This window comes from Tupaia chinensis, unplaced genomic scaffold (genome assembly GCF_000334495.1).
Source record: "Tupaia chinensis unplaced genomic scaffold, TupChi_1.0 Scaffold146140_1, whole genome shotgun sequence".
NCBI lineage: Eukaryota > Metazoa > Chordata > Mammalia > Scandentia > Tupaiidae > Tupaia > Tupaia belangeri.
The window spans coordinates 4,532,508-4,556,744 of NW_006205995.1; the positions used below are offsets into that span (position 1 = coordinate 4,532,508).

At 41.8% G+C, this 24,237-nt stretch overlaps 1 protein-coding gene across 1 annotated transcript in view; it reads left to right on the top strand.

Moving 5' to 3' along the window:
• Window positions 1–416: 416 nt before the first annotated feature.
• Window positions 417–24,237, top strand: part of LOC102495054 (fibrillin-1) — a gene marked incomplete at its 3' end in the record, with an annotated part of 283,471 nt that continues 259,650 nt past the window's right edge. Inside the window, exon 1 of the mRNA XM_014584254.2 lies at window positions 417–759. Within this exon, the coding sequence (XP_014439740.1) occupies window positions 593–759 (167 nt within the window). The remainder of the gene's footprint in view (window positions 760–24,237) is intronic.

Below are 24,237 nucleotides of genomic sequence, written 5' to 3' on the forward strand. Positions count from 1 at the left end.
GGGGGGCGGGTGGAGGTGCCGGACCCGGCGGGGCCCGCGCGGCGGGCTTCCAGCCCCGAGGCTGGGCGGAGAGGACAGGCTGAGGGGCTGGGGCGTTTAGAGCGCGCGGCGCGCAGTTGGTGCGATTGAAAAAATAAAGCCAGCGAATTCGCTCCTGGAGTAGGACCGCTCTGGACTTGGGTGCTTTGCTCCAGGATCTTCCCGCGGGTCCCGGAGGCCGAGGGGTCGGCAAGAGACGCTGCCTCCGGGGCCCAGGCTTTTCAGCCTGCTGTGGACCAAACCGTCTGCACTTAACCAAACTAACTGCGCCACGCGCCGGCGGCGCGCAGGCTGGGCTCGGGCATGGGGACCGCTAGGCTCCAGCATCCCGACACCCTGAATGTCTCCCCCGCCTCGGGGATTTGTCTCTGTTGCAGCTGGCAGTGGCCGCCTGAAGTGGGAGCAGCGCCTGCAGAAGGCGGGAGGAGCCGGGCCGGCGGACGCGCGGCGGGAGAGCGGGACCCCGGCGGGCGGTGTGCTGCAGGGCGCAGTGGCCGCTGACCGAGCCCCAGGCGCGGCAGGAGGTGGTGGGAGCCGGCGGCCGCGAGGCATCATGCGGCGAGGGGGGCTGCTGGAGATCGCCCTGGGATTTACCGTGCTCTTAGCGTCCTACACGAGCCATGGGGCGGATACCAATTTGGAGGCTGGAAACGTGAAGGAAACCAGAGCCAGCCGGGCCAAGAGAAGAGGCGGTGGCGGAGGACACGACGCGCTAAAAGGGTAATGGCACGGGTCAGCTCCTTGGGGTGGGTCTCCCTTCCCTCTTCTAACGAGTTTCAAGATCCAGAGCAACTGACAGGGTTGGATCTCGATGCCAGTAGGATCCTCGTTAAGACCTCCTGGGGACCTCTTAGAGGTGCTAGGGCTGCAGGGCCACCACCTCGCTCCTACTCCTGAGGACATCTGGCCCAGAGGCGAGGGCATGGCTGAAAGGAATCTTGGGCCATTGTTGAGGCCAATTTCGGGAGGCAAGAAGGGTTCCTTGAGGGAAGAAGGGGAGGGGCTGCGACGGAGAAAGGTCCATTCCTTTCTCCTCAAACCAGTTCCGGTGGGGTCCAGGGGGAAGTACTCCCCTTGGGGGCATCTTTGCATCTGCTGGTAAGGGAGGAAGGAGAGGATTCCATGGACAGGGAAGATAGGGTTAGGAGTTGGCCGTCTCGTACATTAGGCTTAGCAAACGTAGAGACTACTCTCCGGGCGATCCTCAGGGCCAGTGTGTCTAAGAACTTGCTTTTGGGTCCCCTGGCGCTCCTGTCTCCCTGCAGCCGCGATGCTGTGGCCGCCCTTCGGCGGATGTTTTTAAGCAGTCATGTGGGTGCTTTGGGCATGCAGTGGACAAGCTCATCGACTTCCCATGCCCTTAGCACATGAAGTGTCTGAGCGGAGAAATTTCAATTAAGCAGGTGGGCTAAGGGCTGTCAGTTCCTTGAATGGAAAGAGGGCAGAGATCACACAGCCTGAACTATTTTTCAGGTCCAAAGGGAGAATCTGAGTGATTAAATCCAAACCTCCATAGAAACAGCAGGATGGACTCCTTTTAGGAGGAACCTGTGAAATGAACCCAGACAATAAATATACAGAGGTTTTCTATTTAATTCTTATAGTGCCCACTGATACCCTTCTCTCAAGTGTTTCTGTAGCTAGATGACATGGCCCTGGGTGACCAAGTAAGTGATGGCATCCATGCAGATGGGTGGCTGAACATTACTTTAAAAATTTTTTTTAATTAATTTTTTTTTTTTTTTTTTTGCTATGGGCTGCTTTCATTGTATATAGATAGTGAAGTTTGTGTTTTGGTGGCTCAGCGGTGAGAAGAAAAGGTACAGTAGATAGGACAGACTAGTGTTTGAGTCCCAGTCTAGACTGGGTGTAAATGGCTGTCAGGACCAAGCACTTAGGCAGTCCTAAAGTATGTATGATTTTTTCCAACCCCAGAAGGTAGATGTAATGAAGTTAGCACCCTCTTGAGCTTTGTGGAAAATGAACCCAGGCTTCTAATAGCGTTGGAAAGGAAATTTGCTTATCATGGTAAGCCCGATCCTGATCAGGGAGCAGCCGCTTATTGCTGTGCGTGCGAGGCACACGGCAAATGCAATAAATGGATCAGAACTCTGATAGACATTCTCCAGAGGGCCTTCGTAGACCCGGTCTGCTGAACAATACTACATTCATCTATTTGGATGGCATTGCTCCTATATATAGCAACACTGAGTTCAATTCTGTGGATGAATCTGCAGGGAGAAGTTAGGCCAACCAGACATTTATCTCATCTCTGTGCTGACACCAACTAGTGTGTCCTTTGGGAAGCACAGATCCAGTATGCAAACAGAAATTCACATTGTTGTTCAATACAATGCCACACCTTGCTCACCCCAGCAATTATTTCTGTTAGGTCATACTTTTTATTTTATTTTTAAAAATGATTAAGGAAGACACCTCTCTGTTCCTCATACTATTTGGTCACTAACATAGATCTTATCTTATTGCAAACTGTTTATAAAGGCTTCCTGAAACCATAGACTAGTAATTGAGTGTTCCTAATTCTTAGGCTGTCTGTAAGGTTTTTAAAAATTTATGTGTATTTGTGTGTGCGTGTGTGTATACATATATGTACATATATATGTATGTGTGTATATATATATATGTATATATATGTATAGGAATAGTCATGACATACTTTTCTGGGTTCTCCTGTGCAAAAAATGTGTCATGAGTTTTTTGATGACCCAATATATATATATTTTTATTTTGGGAGAGAGATGAAAATAATTTAAAAGGATGTACAATGAAAGTATTTTCCTCCTACCTGTTAGAGACCATTTTCTTGTGTATTTAGAAATATTATAAGCATGTATATAAACACAAACACATGTATATACATCTACAATATATACATGTTAATATCTGTATGCATATTACATGTATTCATGTATGCTCTGTAATACATGGAATACACATACTATATGTAAGGTTTGGAATGTGACTCACTTTCATTCATGTATATGTACCTACCCTTTCGCGTTTTCTTGGTGTATAGAATCTCATGTTGTGGCCTGAACAGGTCTCCTAATGGTGGCTCTTTATGTTAAATCTTTTGCTATTACCAATATTCTTCTACATACATGTGTGCACATGTTCAAGTTGCTATGTAGTATAAACTACTAAAAGTAGAATTTTTTTTTTTTTTTTGAGAGATTTTCACTACAGGGCGCGTGCGCTCGCCAGACAGACAGAGAGAGACATTAGAGACAGAAAGTGAGAAATCACCCCCCAGGGGGGATGGTCACGCCGCAATCTCTTCTCCTCCATTCTCCTCTCAGGATCTTGGGCACGCACGCACACGCGCCCGGCCTGGGTTTTAAGCCACCGGGTCCGGGACGTGAACCGCAGTCGACTACGTGGGAGTCCAGCGACATAGCTATTACGCTAACTGCTGGTTCCCTAAAAGTAGAATTGTTTAATCAAACGTTTTCCTATAGATTTTAAACCAATACTGATTCCAATGTCAAATTTGAATAGCACTTAAAATTTATTCTCTCTGCTTATTGCCATTACAGTCTCACATGAATAAGTCTTTTAACCATGCCCTGCTGTATAAATCATCAGGGAAAGAAGTTATGTATTACATTTTTCCAGTTATTACTTAAAATTTCTGTTTTTGCTCGTTAAAATATTACCAGCTTCAAAACTAACCTCTTTGACTACAGTGAAACCTATTTACCATTTTGATGGAAATGCAGTTTATGAAGTGAAAGTGATTTGTAACCCCTGAGTCTGCCTGTTGCCCAGCTGGTGGCAGCAACTTTCAGCACCTCACTCATATTTCCTCTAGCTAAAAGGTGCTTTAAACCCCTCAGTGTCTGCTGGGCCCTGGACTAATCTCCCCCACAAACGCTGCCTTCTTGCTTTTTTTGATGTGGCAGGTGGCTACAGAATTTGCCTTAGAGTTCTTCTTAAGATGCACATTCTTCCCCTGTCAGCTCACTCTTTGCAGACTAGGAACCTGCTTCTCTTGCCCTCCCTGGACACGTCGTCTTAGCGTGTCTTCTTTTCCTCCCATTCTGTCACAGGTGTCTTTTTTTTTTCCCCCCTCCCCACTGGGCAGCTAAAATTATTCCACAGTGGAAAGTTAAGCATCCTCAAGTTTCTTCCCAGTTTTTGCTGTGTTTTCTTAGAGTAAATCACCAATTTCTGTTTTTACAGGAAATCCCTTATTTTTTAATGGAATGAGTGTGGTCCCCATTCACTTTGCAAAAGAATGTATTTTCCTCTATTGCCAAATGAGAATTTTGGGAGTTTCAAAAATATTTTCAAATAGTAAATGTATAGTAGTTTTTCTTTGCCTGGGCATGGTTAACATGTGTGAAAGGGCTTTATGGGAAATAATAACATTCGAACTTTGTTTGAATTTCAGTTCACAAGAATTTTTCTCGGCTAAATTCTAAACTTCTGTGATTAGGTCAAAAGTATGGGAAACAGTCCAAAACACACACATGTGTGCATGTACACAGATGTATGTGTGTGTATACATATCTACATACTTACATGCTCGTGTATGTATGTGCGCGTGTATATATATTTGAATAGCAGTAGTTATATCCCATTTATTTATGATTGCCTATTGCTTTATCTCCCAAATAAGGAAATATTACTGTTTCCTGTCACAGGGAAAAAATTTCTTTATAGTGAGACCTCCTTTTCCCAATTCTCTGATAAGATGGATTGAGACTGCTGTCCTTATGGCCTGGTTTATAAGTATATGAGACCGGTTGTATTTCACACAATCTCTCCCCTTGTGTGTGATTCCTTTTGGTCTTTGTTTGTTTATTTTTTCCAGAGGACTTGTTGCCAGAAAAATACACATGGAACAGTTTGTACACAGGGTAGATTATGTGACGGCAAACTCTAAGGGATTAATTACACAGAAGTCTGTTATTAAAATAAAGAACTTTAACAGGGAACACAGAAAGAATTCTGTAGACTTTATAAAGTCATTTCACTTTACAAAGAGGACTTTTAGACTTCATCTGAAGTCAGATGGGCTAATAATTAAATATGGGGAAAGACTCCTGAAGTTATGTGGTTTGTCTTTGCATTTAAACGAAAAGATCAAGCTAAGATATTGGGGCTTTTTTAAAAAAGATATTCTTAAATAAGACTTCAGCAATTCTATCATCTTGAACAAGAAAGTGGAAACAATATACTCATTTATCTGGCTCACTTTGTAACATTTAAGACATGGAGTCTGTTTACGAAAATGCCTAAGTTGTTGGTAACAAAAGTTAATTAACATATATAAAAGTACAGATATCCCTCAAGCTTACTTGGAATTTTAGAGAATACTGAAAGGCTCTTTTATTGTTTTGTGTATCAGGTACTTTAAATATTATGATATTATGCTAATAACACTTATAAGGAAAATATTAAGAACTATTATTTATGTATTACTTTTTAGCTTTTTCCTGTGATTGGCCAAATAATCAGTTTAATCAAGTTGGGAATTGCAGTGGGAAAATAAGACTTTGGAAATGTTTTCTAGAAAGAGAAAGAAACTGTTTTAACCATTATTTTGGTTTGTTTCTAGAAACTAACCCAGCAAATGGACTTTCTTAAGCAACTTAGAATCTTTTCCCATAAATTTCTCTGAGAAACTGAAATAGATAATATATCAGGCCTGAGTAATATGGCAGACATGTGAGAGTTTTATATTTCATGATTGTTCAACTTGAGTTTCCTTTTACATTGTAAAATCACCAAAGGCAAGAATCCTATCATAAGCATTTAACCATTAACTTATCATTAAACGGGGTTTCAGACAGTTCATTAATTTGAGAAGTCTTGATTGAGTGCCAGCTTGAGTTTATCTTTATGGAATGCTAGTGACTTATACCCCACAACCTTAATAGTAGTTATATCAGTCAACAGAAAGGTATCAGAGGGCATAGAGTCTATCATTCATGAAGTAAAAGCAAATAATAGCTAGAAGTGTAGCAGTAGTAGCTCACGTTTAGATAACATTTATGTTCCAGGCAGTACTCTTAAGTATTTTACTTCTAGTAATTCACTTAATCCTCACAACCTCTGTATGAAGTGAGTCCTTTTATTAGCTTTCTTTTACAGGTGTGAGAATGGAGTTATGCAGAGATTAAGTTCTAGAGACATCTTAATATTAAAATTTTCCTCCATTAATTTTAGTTAATGGTTTTGGTTTTTCATTCCAGTGGACAAAAATGCAGAACTAAGACATTGGTAAAATTCCACTTAAAATTCCTAATATTCTTTCATGCTAGTTCACAAATCCTATGTATAGTTAATCACAAAGTGTCATTTAGTCAAATAAGAACCTGTCTGCCATTTCTGCACGGACATTAATAAGGACGTGTAGCATGTCAGGGCTGTACCTTGAGTGATGGATGTGCTGTGGTTCAGCATGATACCTCGGACTTGTATCGAGGGTAGGAAATCATCCCAGGCCTCCTCCTTCCACATTTTCTGGGGTTCTGAGCTAGACACATGCTCATTACCTCATTCAGTCTCTTGCTCTCTCCTGTCCCATGTGAGAAGTTTCTCTCAGAAAAGAGTGGTGGAAAGTGTTTCTCTTCCCAGGGCAAGCTAGCTTATGTCTCAAATTCTTAGCAGTAAGAGGAGTTATTGAATTCTTCTTTGTTTTTTCACCTTGGTTGCCGGTAAGCTTAGAACCATTGTTTTTTTAATATTGAATGATAGCAATAATGGTCAACCATAGCAGGCTCTGATGTATCACTCTTGATTGCACAGTGCAAATACTAATTGCTTTAATATATAACCTTCTTATGAGAGAGAGTAAACTTATTTGCCCACTCAACAGATGAGGATAGAGGGATGCAGAGTTTCAGGAATGTAAGCTAGTAAGAGGTAGAGTTAAAAAATCTGGTGTCATAGACAGACCTCTTCATCAATACATTTTACTGCTTTTTGATGATAATAAATCTTAAACTGATAAGTTTCTCTTTTTTTGCACTTTTTAATACCTGCATTTCCCCAGAATCTTTTTCTACCATTGCTAAGAGGAAAGACTGAATGTTTAGTGAAGGAAGATGTTGCTATTAGCCACGAGAAGCATCGTTGTAGAAGTGAGATTAACCAGAAAAGACTTCACAGTGAAAGTCCATTGGGGTCAGCCAACAGTAGACCAAACTGACTGTTTTTGAAAAATAAAGTTTTATTGAAACAAAGCCATGCCCATTTCTTTATGTATTATCTACAACTGCTTTCACACTGCAGCAATGGTGTGGAGAGGTTGCGGTAGGGACACTATAGTCCACAGAACTGAAATATTTGCTATCTGGCCTTTCACAGGGAACGTTTACCACCCTCTGATCCATGTGATAAAGAGTGCCTATCTACTAGGTGTGAGAGCGCCTTGAAGGCAGAGGTGTTATTTGTTTTATTTATCTCTAGGGCTTTCTAGGATCTAGGCTTGGTGTAGGTGTCCCATAGATCATTTAGACTCTAGATAGTTGGACTTTGATGTTTTTGATTGACTATTACCTGGATAAGGTTAATTATATAACTTAGAGCATGGAGGACCTATCAGAGAGAAGTGAAAGGAAAACTTGGTTGAAGAGGGCATGAAGTGAAAATACGAAGCATTTGGGATCATGGGACATTGAGTGTAGTTGGGCAAGGTTTGCACTTCTGGCTCTACATGGTCCTGTTCATAGTGTAGTCTATAAAACTAGTGACCCCTAAAGTTGTAAAGTTTGCATCCTTGAGCAGCTTGTAGCTTGTACATAGCTAGTGACATTGTTAAAGAGGGGAGAGGGCCTAAAGAAAGCATACCATTACCGGGACCAGCAGTTAGCGTAATGGCTGGGTCGCTGGACTCCCACATAGTCGACTGCGGTTCGAGTCCCGGACCTGGAGGCTTAAACTTATGCCGGGTGCGTGTGCATGCATGCCCAAGATCCCGAGAGGAGAATGGAGGAGAAAGGATTGCGGCTTGGCCATCTCCCCTGGGGGGTGATTTCTCGCTTCCTGTCTCTGTGTCTCTCTCTGTCTGTCTGGTGAGCGCACGCGCCCTATAGCAAAAACCTCTCCAAAAAAAAAAGAAAGTGTACTGTTACTGATTGTTACCAGAGGACATGGGGAGGTGTTCAAGAATCCTAAGATGGGATCATGATGAGATCTTTGTCTCAGAGGCAGAGATGTGAAAGATACGTGATCTAGAGGAGGGAGACTAGAGTGAGGGAGCTTTGGGGACTAAGAGAGGAGTCACAGAGCAGATGACAGCCTGAGCAGAGGCAGTGGGGGAGGGGAGTGTGTATAGAGAAAGAAGAGGCCCCAGTAGTTTCAGAAGTAATACAGGCAGGACTTGACCAGTGAGTTCTAAGTGACAGAGGAGAGAGGCACCTAGTGTATCCAGAATGCTTCCACCTCCATTTAAAGTCATGACACATTTTTGCATAGAAAAACGGACAAAAATGTCATGACTTTTCCAGTGACCTAATGTATTAAAACTTATCACACATCAAAGCATTATAGTGCAGTGACTGAGAAAGTAAATGGAAACAAGATTGCTTTTACAATGAAACAAGCTATTGGGTCATTGAAAAAATCATGACACATTTTTACATAGAACAATAGAAAAATTTGTCTTGATTTTTCTGACGACCCAATATTTTTCCTTGTGTGTATTTTGATTATCTTATTGTTACATAACAAATACCCCCAAAATAGTGGCTTAAACAACTTTTTAAAAAATTTCTCACAGGGGACCAGCAGTTAGCGTAATGGCTATGTTGCTGGACTCCCATGTAGTCGACCATAGTTCGAGTCCCAGACTCGGTGGCTTAAACTCACACCAGGCGCGTGTGTGTGAGTGCCCAGGATACCGAGAGAAGAATGGAGGAAAAGGAATTGCCATGTGGCCATCCCCACTGGGGGGCGATTTCTCGCTTTCTGTTTCTCTGTCTCTCTCTGTCTTTCTGGTGAGCGCATGCGCCCTATAGCAAAAACCTTTCAAAAAAAAAAAAAATTCTCATGGTCCCATGGGGTCAAGAATTTAGATAGGGGTGGGGGTGGGGTATCTCGTCTCCGCTCCTGATAATGTCTGTTGGTCAGGAATGTGCAATGTGACTTCTTCACATATTGTACGTACAGTATCTGGTTGTGTGGTCGTGGACTGGCGCCTGCAGCCTTGTTTACCTTGGTGTGCTTTATCTAAGTGGGCAAATGGAGAAGGAGAATAAAGGAAGCAAACAGCCACTTGTCTGATTCTGCTGGGGTCCTCCCAGGTTGGAAAACAGTCTCCTGCCTGGGCTTGCCCCTGGGTAGGGAGCCATTGAGTGTGTTTGCTCCAGTGGGGAAACTGAGCTGCAGATGCAGCAGCCGGGCCACATCTATAGGAGAGCATCTACTGGGGCTGATCTTGAACAGCCTTCTTGACCCCTGGTCAAATGCTTTAGTTCGCTGGCTGGGTCCAGTGGGCTTATGTCGCCCAGGTTCCTTAACTGGCCATGTAGTCTTGGATTGTCTCCTTGTACACCTGGCATGTCTATATGATTTCTCTAGGAGCACAGCAGGGCTTCTTTTTTTTTTTTTTTTTTTTTAAGAATTATTTATTTAATTTTATTTATTATTATTATTATTTGCCATAGGGCACATCTGCTTACCAGAGAGAGACAGAGAAAGAGAAAGAGAAGGAAAGTTAGAAAACGAGGTGCCAGATCCAACTCGAACTTTGGTGGGCCATGTGGGAGTCCAGTGCCTTAACAACCGTGCTACCTTCCGGCCCCCTCATAGCTGGACTCTTTTAGGTGGTAGCTCAAGACCTCTGAAGGGCACAAGGTGGAAGCTACCATATTGTCTTCATACTTAGCTTGGAATTGCATGACTTGGAATGCTGTACAAGTCACAGGCCTCACCCAGATTCAAGGGCATGGACTAAGGAGCTGCGCCTTGTGATTTGAGGAGCAAGATGTGTCTGGAAGGAGGGGAGGAGGTGTGGGGTCATCTTTAGAGACCGGAGACCAGCAATCACAGTGATGTAATGGGTTTTTGAGAAAGATAATCAGATTTAAAAAAAATTATTCATTTAAATTTATTTATTATTATTATTTAATTTTCAGTAGGGCATGTGCACTCCCCAGAAAAAGAGAGAGAGAAAGAGAGAGAGAGAGAGAAAGTGAGAAAGCAAGTTGCTGGGTTCGGAATTCAAACTGCTGTCAGCCATGTGGAAATCTGGCATCTTAGCCACTGTGCCACCTGCTGTCCCCAAGAATCAAATAGTTTTACTTTAATTCTAATTCAATTGAGTCTGATTAACTTTTCTTCCACTGAGGATGCTTCCTTGTATTTGGCTACTGTGGTGTCAGAATGGAAAATGCTCCATGAATAATGTGTTTGCATGGTCTGATAGATTAGCATTAAGGGCGTTCTCAGTTTGTCCACAGTTCCTCATTTAAAGAACTCACAGACGAGGGCCAGCAGATGTTGCTGGACTCCCACATGACCCACCTCAGTTTGAGTCCTGGACTAGGTGGCTTGAAACTCACAGCATGTGTGTGCATGTTGTGCCCAAGATTCCAGGAGGAGAATGGAAGAGATGGGATTGCAGCATGGCTATCTATCCCCCGTCAGGAGTGATTTTTCACTGGCCTTTCAATGTCTCTTTCTCTCTCTCTGGTGAGCATACGTGCTCTCAGGGAAAACCTCCACAAAAAAATAAAGGGGAACTCACAACTATAATCTCAGGAATGAGATTATAGTTCCTAATAAACTGCTACATTTTATTTAATTCCGATATAGGAAATATAAAATCTTTAACCTTTCTTCTTTTCCTTTTAGTTTTAGAAAAATTCAGTGACAAATTTAATGCACACTCTCATTTATTAACTTAGGTATTTGATTGCCTTCATCTGGAATTTTTCTTTCAATTTATATCAATAGTCTCATTTTGGCATATCTGTTTGTGTAATCCACCTCAAAAATGGGATTTTTTTGATTCATGTTATAAATAGTAAGTAATAGGCACACGGTTGCCAGTAGAATTGGTGTTGTAATGAGCTGAACTCTATTTCTTTGGTCATAAATGGAGTAGCCACATGTTAGTAGAATAAAATTAGAATAAGAATTAGTCAGATTTGGATTGCGGTTGTCCTATATTATATCGAATCCTAGTTTTAAGTTTCTAGTGATTTTATCACTTTCTCAACTTAATTGAGTTTCTTTTTGGTTGAAGTTATCACTGAGTCTATTTATTCAGCCCCCTCAGAGAGGAAGAGAGAGGGGAAAATTCCCTATCTGCACCATTCCCAGCCGAAGATGTATTCCAGACGGCAAGCAGGCTCCGAGTGGGAGAACGCCGTTAGACAAGTGATTGGGTTCAGTGTTTTGAAGGGTTGTGAATTCCTAGACCATCAGTCATACTTACATTCAAATATAAGTATTCAAACACATCTAATTCCAAAAATAGTACAACCATTTTATGATGTTGGTGTTGGGAGACAGGATTTATGTCGGCTCTGTGGACACATTGTCTGCTGTTAAGTTCCATGGTTTTGAACTGAGGTATATGATGCTATTGCCATTAATAAAGAGAATGAGAATGTATTCCAGGGGCAGGGTATTGTTTTATTTTGTTTGTTTGTTTCCTTTCCTCTTCCTTCCTCTTTCTCTTCTTTTTTCTTTCTTTTTTTTTTTTTTTTGGAGAGGTTTTCGCTATAGGGCGCGTGCGCTCGCCAGACAGACAGAGACATAGAGACAGAAAGCGAGAAATCACCCCCCAGGGGGGATGGTCACGCCGCAATCCCTTCTCCTCCATTCTCCTCTCGGGATCTTGGGCACGCACGCACACGCGCCCGGCGTGAGATTTAAGCCACCGGGTCCGAGACGCAAACCGTGGTCGACTACGTGGGAGTCCAGCGACATAGCCATTACGCTAACTGCTGGTTCCCTCTTCTTTTTTCTTCATCATCATTGTCTCATCTTTTTCTTCTTCATTTTGTAAGTAACTTAATAAATTGAGCCTCATGTAAAATAGGGAGACTAAGGATATAACAAATAAATTCTAAGTAAAATGTAAAATTCTTATTGGGAGCTCTGGGGTGTTCACATTGAGAACAGGGGTCAGGTTTTTGTTAGGGGTGGGAAGGAGAAAGCCTGGAGGAAGTAGGAGAAGAGATCTGAGAGAAAGTTCTGGAGTGAAGTCCTGCCAGCAGGTGGACCAAGCTGGATAAAGCAGATGGTGGGTTTTAACAGGTATTGATGACAAGTCTCACCTGGCAGCAGGTGATCTATGACCTTAATCAGCGTCTTTTGTTTTTTTCCTTTTTTGGAGAGGTTTTTGCTTTAGGGCCCATGGGCTCACCAGAAAGACAGAGAGAGATAGAGAGATAGAACACCTGGCATGAGTTTAAGTCACTGGGTCCAGGACTTGAACCGCAGTCGACTACATGGGAGTCCAACATAGCCATTACGCTAACTGCTGGTCCCAATCAGCGTCTTTAGAGAAGAGAGAGCTTTTGGTGGAGAGTTGGGCATGAAAGAAAGACAGATGTTTGGAGGTCAGAAGACTCCTGTAAAAACATTTAGAGCAATGTGGTGAAGAAGCAGGTTAGTCCCTCGTTGATGACACGCCTACGTGTTATGGTAAGTTTGGTGTGTCCCCCTCCCCCATGGATTATGGCTTACTGTCTAGAGCTTCCCTTGTCCATTCAGCACTCATTTATAAGACTGTGTAATCAGACTCTAGTAGGTTGGTGCCTTTGATGAATAACTTTGAAAGACTCTTCATGTTTTAAATATGTTTTGAAAATGACATCACGTCTCAGATCTTCTTCCATAGCCAGATCACCCGCTTTACAAAAAACTCACGTTGCAATTTAGAGTTACAGTGAGACAGATTTTAGAAATGTATGGATGCTATTTCAGCCCAGAGAAAAGTCTACTGAAAAGTGCTCAAGGTGCTTATTTTCCTTCTCCACTTCATTGGCATGAATGGCGAGTCACACGGTGGCAAGAACTGCTTTAAGGAGTGTGTGGTTGGGGAGTGGATTGTGCTTCTTCTTTGTGTTCATACCTGGAGATGTCAATTGGTACCTGAAAGTCCTCTATTGTGCTTCAAATAAGAAAAATTTCTACATAATATAGATGTGGGTGTTTCTTTTTTCTTCCTCATTTATTTGGCCTTTAGTAGTGCAATGGGTCTCCTGATGGTCGACCCTGATGGATGTGAGGAGCTGTGCCATAGAGTTTTAGATCCTCAGCACTAACCTTCCATCAGTAAGTCCTAGATTAGGTGAGGTTGGGTGGGATGGCCTTTTCAAGGGAGTTGGTTACCAGTGAGGATAACAAGTGAGGGAGCTTGGACTACTCTCCATCCCCACCACACACATTCATGCTTCTCATTGGCAGTTAAGGTGTCACGTTCTGGATGGGTCAAGGCAATTCTGGGTGTGTGATTCAGCAGGGTCTTTCATTTATAACTTGCTGACTCGGTGATACAAACTACTAATATATACCACCTTGATTCCATGTAATAAACATGTTGATGAAGAAAAAATTCTTTTTTTTTTGGAGAGATTTTTTTTTTTTGCTATAGGGCACGTGCGCTCGCCAGACAGACAGAGAGAGACATAGAGACAGAAAGCGAGAAATCACCCCCCAGGCGGGATGGTCACGCTGCAATCCCTTCTCCTCCATTCTCCTCTCAGGATCTGGGGCACGCACGCACACGCGCCCGTTTTAAGCCGGGAAGCGAACCGCGGTCGACTATGTGGGAGTCCAGCGACATAGCCATTACGCTAACTGCTGGTTCCCAAGACAAAATTCTTAAATTATTCCGTTTTCTTCTATCTCATCTCCCCAATAATTTTTTTTAGAACATCTGCCTAATCCAAGCAACTACTGTTTATTGAATATTAACTGTGTTTGAATCGAACTGAATGCTTAATTCTCAAAATGAACACCCCGTCTCAGGCCTGTTGATAGTATTATCTTCTTTCCAGTGATTCAAGGCAGCACTGCCATTTAGAATAACGTTTTCTCCTTCCCTGGTGGAGTGAATGTCCAAGATGATGTGGACAAGCTCTTTGCCATGAAAGACTTGATGTGCCACTTTCAAGTCGACAAATAGTTTTTAATCTTTCATAGACTGCTGCTGCTTCACACCCCAGAGTTTAGGCCACTGACCTCAAGCTTGCAAATTTTATATCCCATTACCACCCTGTGCGCTCTGAACTCCCCAGGGCCACATAGTTGATGTTTTAGCTGGAATCTGAGAAAGTGTCTGAACATTTCCTGAAGAGCTGGCATGGAGTGATTTGGCAGTTCAATCCTAAAAGCCCAGAGCTGGTGGCTGGGGTATATGTTATAATTACCTCATACTGTTTCCTATTTGAGCCTGGTTGTGGGGAACTGGGTGGATTGGTATTGCTTGTGGGACTATATTTTTAAAAAACTGAGGAGTCTTTTTTAATGAAGGGTAATAACCATTGGCTATGTTTTCAGGGTGGCTTGGAAGTGTGGAGGTAGTCATGCCTGATGTCAAATCCCAGCTCTACCGCCTACTAAGGAAGAAACCTCAGACAAGTGTCTTGACCTTTCTGAGCCTCTGCTTCTTCACTTCACTTACAAATACGATCCCAGTAATCAACTTTCTCTGTATTGTCCCAAGATTTACTGAGATAGTTCATTTCAGGTTCCTAGTACAGAGCCTGACATGTTTAGCTATGAGGAGGAGGGTAATTACAGTGCTGTTACAGATAAGGAAGATGAGGGGTAGAGGCATGAAAAGGGACTTTTTTTTTTTTTCTTTTCCTTTTTTTTTTCTTACTGGCTAAAGCAAAAAATTACATCATCATTAGTATCTGGATACCATAGTCTCTACTTTCATACCTTAGAATGGGTTATTTCCAGAAACATAGGAAGTAAACTTGAACTTAATTAAAAATCTGTAAAAATTTAATTTTAATGGAAACTTACTGGATCTATGGAGATACGCTTATATTTAAAGGCAGTATATGGGTGAGTTTTTAATTTTCAACTTTCCCGTTCCCCCAAATCATGTTTCCTTTACTGGTAAATAAATTTACAAAATATTATTTCTTATTAAATGCCCTCCTCAACTCTTTCAGAAAAGCTTACATGTTTTGATTGGCAGATCTGGCAATTAGGGCTTGTCTCCTTCATGATGCATACTTTTTGTTTTTTTATTTTTTCAAGGATCTTTAGGAAAGGAATTTAGATGTTAGGAAATGGAAGAATTTAGCTTGAAAAACCACTCTGGCAGTAGTACAAAGAGATACCCCCAGAGAGTTAGCACTGTTTTGTGGCAAGATGATTGGCCATTATTGAAATACACTTTAATTATCTGTATTAGAGCAAGGGTTCAGAGTCGTTTGGATAGACAAGCTGACTGCTGGTGATTCCAAGCCACACTACCTTTCAGCTCATAACCTCAAGGTAACTCCCTTTCCCAGTTTCTGTGTATCAGCACTCATGGAGAACAATGGCGCCACTCTGGTCACATGGTCATCACTGTTGTCAGAGAAATAGGGCACAACAACTGGCCAGGTCTGAGCCACGTCAGTCCTGCCTGAACCATGTAGAATGGGTTTCTTTCTTTCTTTCCTTCTTTTTTTTTTTTTTTTTTGGAGAGGTTTTTTTGCTATAGGGCACGTGCGCTCACCAGACAGACAGAGAGAGACAGAGAGACAGAAAGCGAGAAATCACCCCCCAGGGAGGATGGTCACACCGCAATCCCTTCTCTTCCATTCTCCTCTCGGGATCTTGGGCACGCACGCACACGTGCCCAGTGTGAGTTTTAAGCCACCGGGTCCGGACGTGAACCGCGGTCGACTACGTGGGAGTCCAGCGACATAGCCATTACGCTAACTGCTGGTTCCGTAGAATGGGTTTCTTTTAGGAAAGAGGCCTTGGGTTAGCAAAGAAGGGGGAGGAATGCTGGATGAGTTAAGAGAACATACCTGCACCCTAACCGAGACAGCTCCATTTTCCATAGATCCAGCATCCCTCAATTCACTGTCTTGCCTCTGTTCTCTCTGGGTACTTTGTGGGCAGGCTTCACTTGTGTGACTAGGGCTGGCTTGACTCAGATTGGTCACCTCCGAGGAAAGCTTGGCCTTCATTTTCCCATTCAGCAGTCCCTCCCTTTGGTTTTGTGCTATAAGCACTGCGATGCTCATTCAGTACAAAGAGGTTCTTATTTGTTATTGTTTTTCTTCCATGTCTTATTTCTTTTGAAACATTGAAAATAACTTAGTTTTTCATGATCTTTTAATGATTCCTATTTTGATTTTAGTAAGAGTTGACTTCCAGAGAGATCTTAAACTATGGAACATGCGAGAGTGGAACAAAACATACATTGTCTTAATTTAGGCAAAGCTTTGATGGAATTCCTATGCTCTGCACCCTACATGCCAACCTCTGGTTAACTGATTGGCAATAAACTATGTTATTAAATAAAATCAATAAGACGTTGCGGTTGCTCCATATCCATTCTCAGCCTATAAAATAAGAGTGTTTTAAATAAGAACTGGTTTAAACAGATAATAGTTATTTTTATATTGGCCATTAAAATTTTCAAATTACCTAATGTCTCTCATCTCCTTGGAGTGTATCACACCACCAGCAATACAAGCAAAGCAAAATGAAAAAGCAAAACTATAAAAACAAATAAATACCAGGTACTTTCTGTACTCTGCTAACTTCCCAGGAAAGAAATAAACCTCAAATAAAATAAACTTTTCTTTTTAAAGTTTTGAAAACCTTTCAGGAATTTTACAAGAATATGCAAACCATTCCCCCTCTCCCTTTACTGGTACGCAATTCCAACTTAATCTAGACATTGTCGAACATTTGATAGAAGGACAACAGGGTTTAATTTGGCCTTGAACTGACCCATCTGCTCATTTGCATTTTGGACCCTTTCTTGAAAATCGATTGTTTAAAATACCATTGTCGTTCTCATACATTGAACAGTCAAAGAAAATATACCAAGATTCCTAACTAAATGATTTCTTCTTTTCATGTCATATTTCCCATGACTGTAAGAATTCTTCCATTTGTGTACAGAAAAGCCAACATTGAACCCTGGTATTGACTTGATACAAATCAATCCCTCTCCCCTCAAATACGTCTTCTGTTAATTGATGGGTTTGTATATGTCATAGAGAAAGATAAAGGATCCTTATGAAAGTGAATCATGCCAGAAAGTCTTCAGACCCAAGGGAATTCATCTGCTGGGCTGACATGCTTAATTATTTCCATAAGTGTGGGTAAGTGATTTGTTCTTGGATTCCTGGCCTGATGAACATGACCTTATTTAGTTGCCTGATACTTGATATCCGTAGAGACATTTTGTTTAGTTTTTGTCACTTATTTAAGGTGGCAAACATGCTGGAATTAGACTGTTATTATCTCTAAATGGGATCCCAGTCTCTCTCAGTAATATTGAGCTGCATAACAGGTAAAGGTGGTTCTGTAAATGAATATAAAAAGAAAAGAAAGGTGTGGTGTGATGGTAGGTAGGAGACTTTCTAGCAGGCTGGACTTGGCCAGAGGCTGCTGCAAAGTTGTTAAATTTTTAATATGGAGAATTTCAGATAAACACAAAGCTAGAGAGAAGGATACAATGACGCTCCAGCTTCTGCGTTTATGTTAGTGGTCAATCTTGTTTTATCTATGACTTTTCTTCCCTTCCCATGCATTTGATGTGTCTGAAAAATCACCTCATCTAAAATATCTCAATACACCTCTCTAAAAAGTAAGAACTCTTTAAGAAACCTAAGCACAATATCACTATCACATTGGACACTAAATTTTAATGTCATTAACTATGCAGTGAATAGTTAAACATCTCTGATCAGATCATAAATGTTATTTTATTTTTTTTTTACAGTTCACTCAGATCAGGGTCCAAATGAATGAAGTCCATATTTTATAAGTGGTTGCTATGGCTCTTAAGTATTTTTTAAAATAAAGCTAAGCCCTTTGTCATATTTTTCTTTGCCATTTATTTAGAAATTAGCTTGTGTTCTTTAGAGCAGGGCTTCTTAAAATGCCAGACCATGAAGAACTTGGTGCCAGGATGTCAATCCGGAGCATCACTATGTGCATCATTTCAGCTTACCTTTTTTTCACAGTAAGACTTTCTCAATGAAGGATTCAGTGAGATGGTTTACATTCTAGACTAAGCTCCTTCTCTCTGAAGACTAAAAATATCTAGTTTGTGGACAAGCTCCAGCTAGTCCTTGGGCCACACGGGGAGCACCCTGCTGTAGTTCTCACAGTCTCGTGATGGCTATATTCCAGTGTTGTCTTGCTTACCTGGTTCCTCAGTTTCTGTATTTGCAGTGCATTGTTAGTTGGACTTAGAAGCCTGATCCAACTCAGGAACAACTATTTGTCACAGAGGGCCATGCCACAGTCCCTTCTCCTCCATTCTCCTGGGATCTTGGGCATGCACTCATGCACACCTGGTGTGAGTTTCAAGCCACAGGGTGCAGCACTGGACCTGTGGTCGACCATGTGGGAGATGTAACTACTATGCCATCTGCTGGCCTCAGACTCATTGATTTATTAAGCTGGCAGACGGGGAATAATCAAATGCTGTCATTTCCTATTCATTTATTGATACTGTGAAGTTTACATGTGGTTTTGAACTTATGCTCAATGCTTCACAACCAACAATATCTGCACTGCTGTCAGGCCTGCTTTTTCTTTCTCCCTCTCTTTTTTTTTTTTTTTTTAAAAACGTGTTTATTTTATTCACGATAGAAAGCACATGTATGAGAGACAAAGAGAAGCACCTCGACAAGGCCTCACCACATTTCAATCCCTTTCCCTGTTTTTCCAGCTTGTTAGAATCTTGTGCATGTACACACTTACCTGGCCGGTTTTCAAGCTGCCCTGGGGATCTGAACCTGCCGTCAGCCCTGTGGTTTCCAGCACTGCAGTTCAATTTGCTACCAGCTGTGCCACCAGGCTAAGATGAGTGTGCTTTTTGTGGTCCACAACTTTGAAAGTTATGGAAACATTATTTAATATCAAATAGTAAGGCTATTTTAAGGTATAAAATGGTGGGAAATTTACATAGAAGGTGTTTGGCACTTGAGTGGACTGACAGGGAAGGAAATAGCTGTGCACGGGGCCATTTCTCTCCCGTCATCCCATGCTCTTTCATGAGAGTCAGGATGGAAAGACTCAATATGTTCTTTTTATATATAAGTAGGGAGTTTTAGGAAAGGACCTTAGGAAAAGTTGGTAGGATTTTGGACTATGGTGGAAAGAAGATATTTGCAGATATTTTAACATTCAGAAGTGAATGTTTGTACCCTCATTTCAGGATTTCTTTCTCAGGAATGCTCTTTTTATTTAAGAAATTGGAACAGTACAGTTAAATTGATTCAAATGGAAGATTCTGAAAACTACTGTTTTACCCATCTGCCACTTGGGAAAGGGCAATAGGGACAAGAGCTTCCACGGGAGCTTTGTGTGTGTGTGTGTGTGTGTGTGTGTACATGCAGTCACATACGCCTATGTGCACACGTTGTGTGCCCAAGGCTCATTTCCTGTGTGAGTTTTATGGCAATAAAAGATGCAGGTCATTCACTAAGACTTGATACAAAAGTCCCACGTAGGGGAGCAGGCAGTGATGCAGTGGGGCCTACCTGAGTTCATGAGGAAGTTCTCCTGGGTTCGTCTCCCAGGCCCTCCTTGAGCACAGCAGGCACTTGCACCTCTGTGATCCAGCTGGCTGGGACTAGGCATAGATTGCAGCATGGGGACCCTGTTGTGGGTGGCTGTCTCTGCCTGTGTCTCTTTATGTCTCTTTTTCTTATGGAAGAGATGAATGAATTAACTTTAAGGGAAAAAGTCAACAGGTTTTTAGAACAGGATTTTTGCTGTGTCATGGGGTGCTGTTCCAGGGAATTGGAAAACCTCTTTAGGTCTGTAAGGAGGCGTGTTTTGGGTGGACGTGTTTTGCTCTGTTTTGATACCATCATCCCCATTTTAGAAGTTGTCACTATGTCGAAACTTTGTGCTGACATTTAGCACCCATTCTGCTTATAATTACAACTTGGAACATGAATCCCAGCATACCTTCCCCGTAACTGGAAAGGTGTTGAGAGGAGAGAGCTCCATCGCTCTGGCTAAGGGGGGAATCTGTAGGATTAGGTTTCAAGGAGGAGCTGTGCTGATGGTAGGAACACAGAGTCCACCACAGCCTCCGGGCAGCAGCTGAATGAAACCATCCGGACCTGAAATCTGAGGGTGGGTTTAGAATATCACTTGGGTGACCTTGACTTTGGTACAACTCATTGTCTTCTTAAGCCAGGTCAGAGAGTTGCCTACGCGTCCTGATGATTTTTTTTTTTTTTGCTCAAAGCTACTTTTTGAAAGACAAGACACACCCTTGTTTGAGTGTATGTACAAACACATTCCAGTGCCAGCTCTGAGAGGGCTTTTGAATTCTATATATTTTGAATCTTTATATTGCTCCCTATTTACCCACTCCTCAAACACTGAACATGTTAGGAGCTGACTGATTTTTTTTTTTTTTTGTAACCAGAGGGCCAGGACAGGAAATTTACCATACAGAAGCGAGCTTAGAAACAAATACAATTTTTCGAAGTGACTTTTCCACATTGCTTCCTTTTCTAATATACTTTGTAAGACCTGTCTTAAAAATACTTTCTTTTGCACCCTTAGTAAAAAGAAAGCCATAGCACAAAAAATGATGTACGAATTAATGTATAAAAAGAGACCATTTTATTTTTTTGGGTGGGGAGTAACTTTCTAATCTCTAATCTAAAAAATCTTGAGCATTAACCATGGAATGTTTTATTAATAAATTCTTTTGGTTTTAATGAATGATTTATGACATGTTTCCATTGTGTAGCCTTTGAAAAATTACTTCACTTCTCTGATTTTCGGTTTGCTCATCTGAAAATGAACACAGCAATACATTTTCTTGACAGGATTTTGGGAAGGATTCACTAGATTGTTTTATAAATTAGAAAGCTCTCTAACAATTGCTGATTACTTTTATTTTACAGTGTCACTTCACATGGACTACAGAAATTGCTGATTTAGTCACATTTCCCTCAAATCTGAATTAGACTATTATTTTATTTTTATTAAAATTTCTCCTGACATCTGAATGTTTTCAAATAAATGCTTATAGCTTTGCTTCAGTTGCAGAGTTAAAAATAAAACCTTGTCAGGGGCCAGTAGGTGGCATGGTGGTTAGGGCACTGGACTTCCACATGGCCACCCATGGTTAGAGTCCAGGACCTAGTGACTTGTCCACTTTTTCTCTCTGTCTCTCACTGTCTCTCTGTGATGAGCACATGTGTGCTGTAGCAAACTTAAAAAAAATAATAAACAAAATAAAATAAATAAATAATTGGGAAAAAAAACACAAAAACTTGTCAGGCCCAGCATAGGTGGTACAATCTATGGTGTACTGGACTGCAGTGCTGGAATACGCATGGCCAACTCAAGGTCGGGATCCCTGGGTGGGCCTGAGAACACAGGATATGTGCATGGGTGTCCAAAACTCTTGAGGTGCTAGAGGGCTGGGGAGAGGGAACTGCATATGACGAGATTGTGTTTAAGGTTCTCTCTCATGAATGCACGTGCACTTTCAAAAAAAAAACCTGTCAGGACCAGCAGGTGGCGTGGCGGTTAAGGTGCTAGACACTCCCACATGGCCAACCATGATTTGAGTCCTGGACCTGGTGGCTTGCTTTCTCCCTTTCCTTCTATCTCTCTCTATGTGTCTCTCTCTGGCCAAATTAAAATAAATGAATGAATAAATAAAATTAAATAATTATTTTAAAAAACCTGTCAATTTTATTTTTAAAGTTTATTTTATTTTTGATAAAGTGAGTGTGTGTGTGTGTGTGTGTGTGTTTGTGTGCAAGAGAGCGAGAGAGGGAGAGAACCCTTGACAGGGTCTCATTATGCGTGGTTCCCTTTCCCTGGCCCTCTGACTGTTAGGCCCTGGGACTTCTAACCTTGCAGTGTAGTTTGCTACTGACTGTGCTCCCAGGCTGGGCCTCTCATCAGGTTTTTGAACCCTAGTAGTGTGGAGTGTTAATTTCAGTGACGTTATCTCAATGAAGTACATACTGTTACCTAACTTCCTCTGACCTTTACCAGTGATTTTTATTTGTTTAGTTCTTTTGCTGTAGGGTGCATACGCTGTCCTGAGAGAGACAGAGAGAGAGAGACAATGTGAGGGAAAGCGAGAAATAACCTGCCCTGCCATCGGAGATTGGCCATGCCATAATCCCTTCTCCTCAGGTCTCCTTGGGATTTTGGACATGCATGCACACCATTGGCCATGCGGATCCAATGCCTTAATCTCCACACCACCTGCTGGCCCCACCAATGATTTATTATTTATTTATTCCTTAGCAACAATGTTGTCCCTGTTCTGATGGAAGGTTTTGGTTTAAATAGTTCAAAGATCCATTGCTTGTTGACTGCTATGAACTACTAGAGGTCTAAGGCGTCTATAGCTAAAAAAACGTGTCTAAATGATGCATCTGAAGCATGGCAAAATTTTATTTTCATAACCCACATATTCCATTTATAGGTGTCTTTCATTATGTGTTTGTTTTATGTTCATTTTCTAAAATTAAAAAAGTGGATGAAGTGATGTTGCTTTGTCACTAGAAATTTTCATTTATTTCAAACTACCAGGTCTGAGAGTTGAACTGCTCAGTCATGTGAGATCCAATTGCCTTAGCTACCACACCACTGACTGGCCCTCTTTTTCCTTTATTATTTATTTTCTTATCAGCATATTTACCTCTTCAATAAGTTACTGTTCAAGCAGAATTCTTGCCAGCTTGCATTGTCTTAGTTAGAAATACATTCGAAGCCATGAAGCTTCATTTATCATTTAAGGTTCAAGTATGGCATTAGATACTGGCATTATAAAGATAACTCTGAAATTTCTTTCTTTAAGAAACTTACATTCCTGGGACTAGCAGTTAGCGTAATGGCTATGTCGCTGGACTCCCATGTAGTCAACTGCGATTCGAGTCCCAGACCCAGTGGCTTAAAACTCATGCCGGGCATGTGTGCATGCGTGCCCAAGATCCTGAGAGGAGAAAATGGAGGAGAAGGGATTGGGGCATGGCCATCCCCCTTGGGGGATGATTTCTCACTTTCTGTCTCTCTCTGTCTGTCTGGCGAGTGCATGTGCCCTATAGCAAAAACCTCTCCAAAAGGAAAAAAAAAAAAAAAAAGAAAAGGAAAGAAACTCACATTCCCAAAGAGACAGTAATTATGCAATTCCAGGGGGATCTGAAATGCTCAAATAATTTGGGTATGGGTTTGAATCCACCTGGTAGGATTAAAAATGGACTTGCTTCCCTGCTTCCTAGACTTGGGTTCATCACACAGTGTTTCCCAGCCCTCCAGCAACTCTGCCATTCTGTCTTAGTCTGTTTTTGCATTCCTAACGGAAACACCCAGGCCTCAGTGCTTTTATAAATAAGATAGAATTATTTACAAACTCACAATTCTGGTGGTGGAAAATCCAAAGTCCTACTACAAATCCAGGGCCTTCTACAGTGTGGCCAACAGAAGCACAGAGGATGGTGGGCTTGTGCAGAGAGAGAAAGAGAGGGAGAGGTCCTGAATGATCTGCTCTTGTGTAACAACCAACTCAGTCAAGAACTAGTCCCTTCTCATGAGGGCTAGAACTCACTGGGTCTGGAGAGACATCATTAATCTACTCATGAGACTGTTGTCTCCAATGATGCAATCACCATGAATTGATCACCACCCACTAGGCCTTACTCTGGGACACCATGAAGGGATTACATTTTCATTTTTAGAGAGATTTTTGCTATTGGGTGCATGTACTTGTCAGAGAGACAGAGACAGAGAGACAGAAAGCAAGAAAGACCCCCCAAGGGGGATGGCCATGCTGAAGTCCCTTCTTCGTCATTCTCCTCTCTGGATTTTGGGCACATGCGCACATGTGACTGGCGTGTTTTAAGCCACCGGTTCCAGGACGCTAACTGGTTTAACTACGTGGGAGTCCAGCAACGTAATCATTATGCCATCTGCTGGTCCTAGGAATTACATTTCCACTTAATACCTTTATAATATAGACAGTGCAGTTAAGTCCCACACATGAATTTCTGGGGGACACAGTCAAGCCACAGCACA